The 12278-nt window shown below is 40.2% G+C and overlaps 1 protein-coding gene across 1 annotated transcript; it reads left to right on the plus strand.

The window, feature by feature from the left end:
• Window positions 1-2261: 2261 nt before the first annotated feature.
• Window positions 2262-12074, plus strand: LOC139475199 (uncharacterized). The gene is made up of 6 exons (XM_071258452.1): window positions 2262-2268; window positions 2757-2937; window positions 3145-3264; window positions 3459-3524; window positions 8087-8283; window positions 12009-12074. The coding sequence occupies exons 2-6, from the start codon at window positions 2757-2759 to the stop codon at window positions 12072-12074; spliced, it is 630 nt and encodes a 209-aa protein (XP_071114553.1). The 5' UTR covers window positions 2262-2268.
• Window positions 12075-12278: the final 204 nt, after the last annotated feature.

The following is a 12278-nucleotide window of genomic DNA, read 5'->3' on the forward strand; positions in this document are numbered from 1 at the left end:
CATCTCACATCACCTCACATCACCTCACCTCACATCAACTCACATCAACTCACCTCACTTCACATCACATCACATCCACCTCACCTCACTTCACATCACATCACTTCACATCACCTCACATCACCTCACATCACATCACATCACCTCACATAACCTCACATCAACTCACCTCACCTCACATCACATCACATCATATCACATCACCTCACATCACCTCACATCATCTCACATCATCTCACATCACCTCACATCACCTCACTTCACATTACCTCACATCAACTCACCTCACTTCACATCACATCACATCCACCTCACCTCACTTCACATCACATCACATCACATCACATCACATCACCTCACCTCACCTCACCTCACCTCACCTCACCTCACCTCACCTCACATCACATCACATCACATCACATCACATCACCTCATCTCACCTCACCTCACCTCACATCAACAGCTCAATCCTTTGATTTCTACTTATCACAACTTTGAGGAACAATCAAGTGTGGTCTTTCTACCATGATTTCAAATAAAACTATTGCACACTATTTTATCAGTATTCAGGGCCTTACTAAAACTTTCAAACAATTTTATAAAAGATATCTCGACGACATCACCTCACATCACCTCACATCACCTCACTTCAGCTCACCTCACATCACATCACATCACCTCACATAACCTCACATCAACTCACCTCACTTCACATCACATCACATCACCTCACTTTACATCACCTCACCTCACCTCACCTCACCTCACCTCACCTCACCTCACATCAAATCACCTCACCTCACCTCACCTCACCTCACCTCATCTCACCTCACCTCATTTCACATCACCTCACATCAAATCACCTCACCTCACCTCACCTCACCTCACCTCACCTCACCTCACATCACATCACATCACATCACATCACATCACCTCACCTCACCTCACATCACATCACATCACATCACATCACATCACATCACCTCACTTCACTTCACTTCACTTCACTTCACTTCACTTCACTTCACTTCACTTCACCTCACCTCACATCACATCACATCACATCACCTCACCTCACCTACACTTCACCTCACCTCACCTCACCTCACCTCACCTCACCTCACATCACATCACATCACCTCACATCACATCACATCACATCACCTCACCTCACTTCAGCTCACCTCACATCACATCACATTACCTCACATAACCTCACATCAACTCACCTCACTTCACATCACATCACATCATCTCACTTTACATCACCTCACCTCACCTCACTTCACCTCACTTCACATCACATCACATCACATCACATCACATCACATCACCTCACCTCACCTCACATCAACTCACCTCACTTCACATCACCTCACATCACCTCACATCATCTCACATCATCTCACATCACCTCACCTCACCTCACCTCACCTCACTTCACATCACATCATATCCACCTCACCTCACTTCACATCACATCACTTCACATCACATCACATCACATCACCTCACATCACCTCACCTCACCTCACCTCACCTCACATCACATCACATCACATCACATCACATCACATCACCTCACCTCACCTCACATCACCTCACCTCACATCACATCACATCACATCACATCACATCACATCACATCACATCACCTCATCTCATCTCACCTCACATCAACAGCTCAAACCTTTGATTTCTACTTATCACAACTTTGAGGAACAATCAAGTGTGGTCTTTCTACCATGATTTCAAATAAAACTATTGCACACTATTTTATCAGTATTCAGGGCCTTACTAAAACTTTCAAACAGTTTTATAAAAGATATCTTGAGGACATTTCCAGATTTAATGCATCAGTGACAAAAAATGAAGTTCGATGATATTACCTTTTACGACTTGTACCATATGTTCCCGTGGGTTTTGTTCAGGTGGACACTTGCCTTTTCATGTGTTTGTGACGGATGACACTGGGTGGGGTAGGATAGGCTCACATTTTCACAAACACCTTGCATTATCACCTGTGATAGTGATTCATAAACAAATTAATTGGGGATACATCTCGGTGACACATATGAATCACACTGCCAGTCCCACGCTATGAAGGTATTAACTGAGTTGTCAGATGGCTGGCCAGATAGTGTCAGAAAGATCATTGCATCCAGATGTGGTGCGTGTGACCATCAACACATCCATGCTATATATACCCGACATGTACCAGTCCATCCACAACATTGTCCACTGATATCCAGCTGCAGAACTGCAAAGGTAGGTGTCTTTTTTATGAACGTGTATAATATTTATCCTGTTCGTCCTCTGCTATATTAGTCCAATGCAAACATGAAATGTACTTCAAGAAAATAATTATGTGTGTGTCCAAATTGGTATCTACAGTTGGTCGTGTTTTACCAATATATATTACAATTGCTGTAGTTGGCAGAGTTGTGGTGTCATAAACTGACATCAAATCAGTGTTATTTACAAGAGTCGGTGTCGACAGAATTTCATTAACTTATTGTCAAAATGACATCATTGTGATCCACTGTCAAGTGTTCATTAAAAATTAGGCCTCGACGGTGTAATTACTGGTCTCTGAGTAAATTACATATTGTGTTTTAAAATGTCAGGATAATCTGGTTTTGTTGGATTCACCCTAATCATAAACTGGTAATTTGGGGACGTTAAATTGCTGGGACAAAGTGCTCACAACTCTTAAATGGATCATTCCAAAATATTTTATATGTACTCGTACCTAGATGAAGATCGCCCTCGTCCTCCTGCTCCTGACTGCCATGGTGGCCCTGCCCGGAACCGATTCCTGGGGTGTTCGTTTGCCACGGTTCAGGAGTATTGTACGTGCAGTTGGAGGTGCCGTCAGACGCGCCGCTTCGAAAGTAGTCTCAACTGTCAAAAAGGTTGGAGGAGCAATTAAATCCGGTAAGCGCATTTCTCGTGACAAGGAGTATATTGAGAAAATGTTTGAGAGAACGCGATTTGTTATAAACGTAAATATTTAGGGATAGGTGACAATCGAAGTTTATCTCCTAGTCCTAGTCAGACTAGCGCTACCTGAAATCTAACCACGCTGTGGACCACACTTGTTGGGAAGCCAAAAAATAAAACCGTAACTATTTTCATGAACAGGTAAACGAGACGTGAGTGAGTTTGACGTGGACGGCGACGGTGAGGTCAGTGACGACGAGATCATGATGGTGCTGGCAACCAGAGACGTGGAGGACCTTGTCCAGGATGGTTACATCACAGGTAAGGGAGATAACCACTCTCCTGTAGAAGAGTCACGAGCCTTCTTACTTCAAGTACTACTCAAATTTAAGGAGGAGTAATTTAAATAAGTGTGTTCATCTATGTGAAAGGAAGATATTTTATTTGCATAATAGGCGCAACTGTTTGAATTCCGTGGCATAAAAAGCTATTAGGTGGTCTCGTTGTGGTTCCAGAATCAGACAAGGAAGACATCAGCCTCTACCAGCGTCACGTCCGGGAAGATGCAGACCTCGAGATGGGTGAGAAGTTAAGCCCTGCATCAAAGTTGTAGAATCAATATGCATACGTTAACTTTCAACATGATGGAACATGGTTTCAGTTAAATATCACATATTTAGGCATTAACTACCAGTATCTGATTTGAAAATGGGATTGATGTCCATTTACATATATGCATATAACATTTCATTGATCTGTTCGTAAAATGTAAACACGTAACAGTAAGTCTTAAACACGTGAACATGGAGTGTTACTGATTTTAAGATAAGTCCATTAAAAATGATATCAAACATATGGACAACATTCCATAACTTATACTTTCAAAACAATTTCTAAATGTTTGCTTATTTCTTAAACTGGGCCGATCCTGTGGGCCAAAATGAATATACCTAAATAATGCTGAATGCTTTTGAGTCTTGTTTTGTTATGTTCCTCAAAGATTGTAAATGTTCCAAACGTTGCCTGCAAGTATCAGAAATTCTTTTTCAACCCATATAAATACAATGTCAATCAATACACATACACACACTGGTTTATCTCATTAATATCTGTGTAAACTTGATGATTTGTGTACATCCTTTACATAGTATTGACAAATATCTATTATCGGTTTCAGAATAATCGTGTGGACAAGCGAAACCCAATATGCTCAACTCCTCTATCTGTGTAACGAGAAGAGTATGAACATAAATAAAGTCACAAATAGCGAATGTGTATTTTTTGTATTGATAATACTTAAAATGTAATACTTAGAATGTGTGAAGCCACTTCCTGGTACCCCCCGCCGCTGGAATACTTGAATGTTCCTGAAAGTGGCGAAAACACATACATCCTCACGGAAATGTGCTGACGAGTTTGAGCTTGAGGCATGACTTGTTGATGATAACGCTTGCCAGGGATAGTCATCGAAACTTCACTTACTTCAGTAATTGAAACATGTGAAGAGAAAGCAGTAGTTGTCTGAACACGTATCACCGTGAGTGAGTGTCACTGTGTATGGGTGTATATGACTGTACGAAGAAATAATGCATTTTAGAAATTGGTCACTTTCTGAGTAAAGTACAAATTCTAGTACTTTTGGGTTTCCATCTAGGCTTCGAACCCAAACTCAGAGTGACGCACCTAATCGGAGTCTTACACAGTAGAATCTATTTCTAAGGTTAACCTTATGGCCTTATAAGTGGCATTATTTAATATGTCACTTACACTAACTTTTTTTAATTAATTTAAACAATTGATGTAATCATGCTTACCTATGTTAGGTATAACGCACGTGTAACTAGACATTCCTTACAATCGACTCTGCTTTATGCAGATACTTGGATATGGAATGTTACATTAACATCCATCAATGATTACTCTTTTCCTTTGGATTCTCCAACCACTACCGACGAGCCTAAATTTTGGCTCAATTGTGTCACTAAGAGCATGGAGATACACGTCAAATACACCATCGAAGCACAGGGTGTAGTTATTGCATGAAGTATATAAAAGCGTAAGGGACACTTGAGTTATGAATTGGCAGATAGGTTATTACAGATATAAGTACTGCAATGTGACTATCAGTGTACCAGGATGCTAACTCATAATGGGGAGAGAAATCACCGTTTCGCATTGTGGTCCGAAAGCATCACACATCTCACTGATGAGTCCACATGTCACTATGTATTATATCAACTGATCCCAACAAGATTAGCTCTCTTTAGTAAAGATACCCCTCTATTCTCTAGGACATTCCTTTCTCCAATCACATAAAATGGAAATACTTGTAAATTAAGCAATCCACAGGGTAGAATCTGATATTTGAACGCTAAAGTGACCTGTGAACCTGACCTGTGCATTCAGTCTTGAGATCATATACATCATGGGCTTGTGCAAAAACAATCCTGACCTGAAGAGAGGTATTGCTTTCATCAGCAACAAATATAACATATGTCTTAATTTATATTTCGACTTGGGGTCGCGATTTTATGTGATGCGATAACATGCAACCCCTGCCTCCTGTCGTGCAACCCCTGCATCCAGGCATGCACCCCACTGATAGTGGTGATATATACCAGCTGTTCGCGAAAAGGTTAGCAAATCCCGCCCAACCAGTGTCACCCATCACAAACACGTGCAACGGCAAGTCAATTGTTCATCGGAAATAGACTCGAGAACATATGGTACAAGTCAAAACAGAGAATTACATTTGATTGCATCATGTTTGTCACTGTTGCGACAAATCGTATCAATATCCATTTACAAAAGCGTGACCTTCGGCTGTTATAACACCACTGCAACAAAGATGATCAGTACTGTCCGCTGACCACATGATTTGTCATTTTTGTCAGCATAAAACACGTACTGGATGAGAACCGTACTAGAGGGTTTCCATTTTGCATCAGTCGGGGTTAAATTAAGTCTCATAGTGTTAATGATCTCATTATACTAAACGTACGACTATATCGGTATTACGTGTGTCATGGTATGGGAAAACCTTTTGTCTGAACGAACAAAGGCGTATAACCTTTTAGCCATGACGCGTATATGTATGGAGTCACCCAATTGCAGTGCTCCTTGTTTTACGTGAATAATGCTGTGATAAAAGCTTATTTCCACGTGAACCTGATCTCAAGGAACATTATAGCTGTTACAGCATAATTTAAGAGGAGAAATACGTTTTGAATAAATTCTCATATTGTAATAGTGCTACAGAAGAGTTTTCGAAAGGAATATATGTTATGTCCACAAATTTGATGTGGCTACAAAGCATTTATTTGAATAAATAATGGTCCTAACATGACGCCATAGCAACGTGCTACAAGTGGAAGAATCCAACCTGTTCCAGATGAATACATTAACTATATGTTGAGGAAATGTGTTGAAAGAATATGACCGAGGAGTAAGAACGGTTACACTGCAATGATACGTATCTATAATGCTTAACTACATAACACTGAAATCACATTAGATTGTTTCCTTGTGACATGCTACACGGATATACTACACATCCAATAACTTTGGAATACTTTAGCCATCCTCACTATAAAGAATTTGAAAGATACCAGTTGCTTGAATAATGAGTGAGTGAGTGAGTTGTGTTTAACGCCGCTTTTAACAGTATTCCAGTTATATCGCGGCGTGTCGGCTTAATGTGGGAGGAAAGCCCGAAGTGATGCAGGTCTCAGACGTTTACCACTTCGGTGAAACCCACGAGCACGGGTATGGTGCTGACAAACCTAGAAACATAATCGGGGCGAACCGGGATTCGAACCCCCAATCATAGGTTTCTGGCGTGTCCAGGGGAGGCAACTCTGCACAGCGAATTGCGGCGCCTTAGACGACCTTGAATAATGAGAATAAGAGAGTGTTTCGTATCAAATCGTGATCGCAGCATGGTATGACTACATACCATCAAGATGAACACCCATGGACAGGGGATTGTCAAGCATAGGAAATGCCTCCAACATCATCAGCCTCAAACAGCAAGCCAATATTGACACCTACTTCACAAGTTCCACCTCCCTCAGTACTCTACGAAGTGCCAACGGCCTCTCTGTCTGTTTTGGAAGTTTAACGATCTCTTCTAGCACTGGCAATTTCACAGTCGGGGTGGGTGGGGAAAATTTTAAAAGAATAAATAATGTTTTAATATAGGTAAACACCATACCCAAAAAACTGTAAATGAAAGGGGCATTAACCTAATCCTATACAACTACGGCTATAATGTACAACAAGTGTATTGAGGTATAAATGAAAAGTGATAAGTTAAATGGCAATATATTAAGAGAGGTAAATTTTGAGTGAATAATTTAAGGTCTGAAAAGAGTAGAAAGTGCTATATAATCTATCCTAGTAATTGTAAGCTATACTTGAAGAAAAGGTAAAGCATAATGGGGTTGATATATTTGCAGTTAAGCTGCAATGTAGAATATGAGGTTATAAAAAAGAACGAGAAAGGCTATAAGAGCCTAATGTAAGCCTTAACTGGCTGGGGTGGGGTATTGATTGATATGTTGGGTTTTTTAGGTGCATGTGGCGAGAGAGCCCGAGAGGAGGGTACTAGCCAGTTTGAAGTCGAAGATAGTGAGAGGGTGATATTTTTTTTTAATAAAGTGAGCTGAGGTGTTCATGAGGTGTTCAAGGGTTTTTGTTTTAGTAGAGGGAAGAGTGGTTGGTGTTTGTTGGGTCTGAGTGGATTGGGCTTGAGAAGGTATGATAGTATGTGTACTTTGTTGAGTCTGTGTTGACCGGTCCGAGCTAGAGTGACAAACCAGCAGAGTGGAGCGACGACAAACCAGCGTGAGTAATATCCAAACCCGAATGAATGAACGAACGTAACGAATAACCAATGAATGAATCAATTAACTGCAACTGTGGACAATCCTACGTAGGTGAAACATCCCGCCCCATCAACACAAGAATCAAAGAGCACAAAAACTCAACTATCAAATCAGACATCCAAGATGATTGGTAAATACCGCTCAAGAAACAAACTTATATTTTTCAAGAAATATTGATACGTCTTGGTTAATATATATACATACATAATACTAATATAAACTACACCTTTAGGCTTGAACCTCAACTATCAAATCAGACAGTAAATCAGCCATCTCGGACCATATCAGCAACTGCCCTAATCACAACATCAACTGGGACAACGTCCAAATCCTCTCCAACAACCTCCATGATTTCACTAAAAGAAAACTAACAGAAGCAGTCCACATTAGCCGTCACCAGCCATCAATCAACAGAGATCAAGGCTATTTCATCCCATTCGCCTACTATGATTTGGTTGGTTTGTTGTTTAACACCGCACAAAGCAATATTACAGCTATATTACGGCGGCCGCCTGCTATGAACTCATTAAGCAATAATCACTACACCTACACAAACTTATCCTGATTGGTCCCATTGGCTTCCACCTGTGTGTTCTCTGTCCATCATACTGTGAGAGTATTATCCTTCTGTTGTCATTACTTACCCATGTTATCCCACCAATGTATGCAATTGTTAGTCCTCCACCTACTATATATATTCTGTACCATGGTCTTCATTCAGTCTTGCTTGACAAGGGTATAAGGATCTATACGGAAATGTCGTCTTTACAGTATTAAAAAAGTTGTTATCCATAAATTGTGTCTACTTTTCATCCGTCAACTTCTATGTAATGCCGATCAAACAATTGATTGTCAATCTGTTAGCATGTCAAACCACCTCAAGTTAAACATATCATTACTGCGATGTCATTTATTAATGTCATGTCTTTTACGTTGATCACTATGTGCAAGCAACTAGCATGGCTGCGGTTCTCATAAACCTAAAACAATATTAGGGGTGAATCTGGGATTCAAACGCACGAGCCTGGTTCCCGGGAAGCAACTCTGCACAACGTACTGTTGCACCTCAGGCAATGTGGCCACCCTTATCGCAAAATATATACTAGAATCAGCTTAGAAAGTGCAAGATCGAGGATGAACAGCAATAAGTTCTTTCATATCCTGTATTGTCATTCTCTGTGAACTACGTGTGTGTGCATATATATATTCTGGCTACACTTGATCTTTTTGGTAATTGTGTCCCAAACGCTTCTATTGGTAATCTCTATTAACGTCGTTCGGGACAAAATGACCAAAAAGGTTAAATTTAGCACATAGCCTTACAGTAAGAGGAACACAAAAGGCAAAAGGGGATAGTGAGTGTGTGAGTGAGAACGTCAACACAGACTCCACAGGACATAAAGGGCAAAGTAGTAATGGACAATTACGAATGGATCACTAAAGATCGTTGATATTGATCTTAAAAGAAGAAGCGTTGTCGTCACTGATTTTAAGTATCCATTCATATAACTTTCACCGCTATTTTGCTTTTGTCGACCAATGGAATAGGGACATGACAATAGTAGTAGTGGTAGTAGTAGTAGTGAAAGTAGTAGTAGTAGTTGTAGTAGTAGTAGTAGTAGTAGTAGAAGTAGTAGTAGTAGTAGTAGTAGTAGTAGTAGTAGTAGTAGTAGTAGTAGTAGTAGTAGTAGAAGTTGTTGTTGTTGTTTTTGTTGTTGTTGTTTAACGACGAACTTAGCAATATACTAGCTATATGAAGGATGTCTGTAAATAATTTAGTGGTTGATATCGTGAACAACGCTCCACGATGTTGATTATGACACGGTTATGCACCTTGTCACCGAGTCTGACCATCCGGGATCTATCTTGTCGCCTATTACAACCAGCGGATCATTTGAAATTGGGAATCAATAAAGCAAAGCAGACAGTTCACAATAATGTGTCAAAGGAACATAGGATTTGCTTGGAAAAAATAGAATTGTGAATAAGTTTTAATTTTGAATCACTTTATAGTCAAATAACCTCACGATTAATCTTTCAGCGCTGTTAAATCCGTACACATTAAATCCTCAAAACAGCAAGGAGTTGACAGTAATCTGCTCAAGAACATAACAACAGGTAATGGCACTTTTGTGTATCGGGTCATCGACAATCACTGGTGTTGAAGATATTTATTTGCACATTCGAGTTTTTTATGGCTGCAAATGGTACGCTTATTGACATCCGGTCACGACTTTCACCATGACGTTCGTCATACACAGCCAGAAGCTTCATCATAAAAGTGTTTATGGTACATTACAGTGTTATTTAGCTTTTGGTGCTTGTAGAGAACAACATGTGCATCCTTCATTAGACAAAAAATGACACAACAATACGACACACGACAAATCGTGTACTCATTTTATTATAATGGATGATATCACCAAAGGCATATCTTCACGGGTTAACACGTATTAAGTGGATCATAAATCACTTGTAAAACCAAAATCTGTGACCTTTGGCTGTTTTTCCACTACAGCATCAGCCGCTGATCGCCACCATCTGGAGCCCACATGTATCATCTCCCACGTAGAATAAATTACAGAATCAATACTCAAGCATCAACACCAATTCAAAATTATCAATATATTCTTTGAATATCTAAAAGTCAAGAAATCGTTGTTATGTTTAATTTATTGTCGAATGAACCAGCACAATAATTACATAAATAAAAGCGACAAAATCATTTCCATAATCTTTAAAAAAAGAGTCCTCTTCCTGTCTCTGTTCACCCAGCACAAAATGGGTACTCGGTAGGACATGAGATGGCAATGTAATTGCAAATCTGCTACAGTCTCATATAAAATATTCTGAACATTGTTAATAATATTAACAGATTAAAATCTATAAATGCCGCAAAGAGAGGTCAGGTTTGTTGGTCTGGATGTCTATAATTATCATGTTCCATGACGCCCTCTATATATTCTGGATCTAACCATGGATGGACCTCGGAGTCAAAACCACAAGCATGGCGAAGATGGAAATAAAAGGATCGAGCAGCAACTCCATCATGTCCCTTAAGATACCGTGTTTGTGCCAAAGCTGGGCATGCACTGACAATGTTTTGGACAGTCTCATTAAATTCATTGCATAATTAACATTTCATGTTTAGATGCAAAATTACACATTGACGGATTTTAACTGGTGACTGGCGATTTCATCCAAAAGAAGAACTCTGCCTGGTTGTTGTGCATCTATATCTATACACAGTGTACATAAATTCGATGCAGTTGTTTTTCAGATAACCTTCCCTTGAAATCCTGAGTCTGTGCCGATTTTATATGGCACATGGCTTGGTTGACAATCATTTCTGTACCGTCCAGCAGTACAGAACCATCAACAAAATCAACACTGACATTGAGATTATGTCCTACGTCCTTGGCTCGTTTAAGAAAACTGTGGAATGCCTTGTTTTCACCATGAGTCTTGACATGCTTCACAAGAGGATCATCAGTCAAAGACACGTATACAAATGTGAACAATACAATTCTGCCATGGAAAGCCTCCACTTTAATCAGTCCACGCCCTCTCATTATAAATGGTAAATATATTACAATGACAATAACAGTCTTGTATTGTTCTTTAGGACAACTGACCCATATAACACTTTCATTGACTTATATACTATAATGTACACATATTCGCTGTTTATAACTTATGGTTCTATATTTCTATGAATTTGGAACATATTATACACACATGAGAAAACATAAAGACTTGTATTGTATTCTTAATATGTCATAAAAAAGTCGATCTAATAATATCATGATAATGAATAATATTGGAGGAAAACATGAAAAAGCATTTAATGTTCGTGTTCGGGTGGGATGGCAACACAACTTAAGTTTGTACAAATACCTCACCAGGGTACCACTACACACACACACACACACTGACACACACACACACACACACTCACACTCACACTCACGCACGCACGCACGCACGCACGCACGCACGCACGCACACACACTCACACTCACGCACGCACGCACGCACGCACGCACACGCACACACACGCACGCACACGCACACACACACGCACACGCACGCAAGTCCCTGATCATCTACTACATTGAATCATCAGTGTTTGTAATTATTGTCCTAATCATGAAGTATTTTCTACTCGGTTGTACACAGATGAAGATCGCACTCGTCCTCCTGGTCCTCTCTGTCGTGGTGGCCCTGCCGAGAGCAGATTCCTAGCGAGTAAGAAGAATAGTTCGTGCTGTGGCCAGAACGGCGACAAGGGTTGCCCGTACTGTAGGCAGGGATGTTGTTCGTGTCGTTGGTGAGTAGGTTGTTTCATACCATATAACATCAACACAATGTTGGCAAACCGTGCCCACGATAGTCCCCCATTACTCGTCTCCAGATGACGCGGTCTGCGCTTAAACAACATTCAGTTGG

This window comes from Haliotis cracherodii, unplaced genomic scaffold, assembly GCF_022045235.1.
Source record: "Haliotis cracherodii isolate W230 unplaced genomic scaffold, xgHalCrac1.p SCAF_3, whole genome shotgun sequence".
Classification (NCBI taxonomy): domain Eukaryota; kingdom Metazoa; phylum Mollusca; class Gastropoda; order Lepetellida; family Haliotidae; genus Haliotis; species Haliotis cracherodii.

Excerpts from the sequence above, each read along its gene's own strand:
- LOC139475199 (XM_071258452.1), top strand. The coding sequence starts at position 2,757 with ATGAAGATCGCCCTCGTCCTCCTGCTCCTGACTGCCATGGTGGCCCTG. Across the intron at positions 3,265-3,458 it reads CCAGGATGGTTACATCACAG|AATCAGACAAGGAAGACATC; the intron begins GTAAGGGAGATA and ends TTGTGGTTCCAG. Across the intron at positions 8,284-12,008 it reads CATTCGCCTACTATGATTTG|ATGAAGATCGCACTCGTCCT; the intron begins GTTGGTTTGTTG and ends GGTTGTACACAG.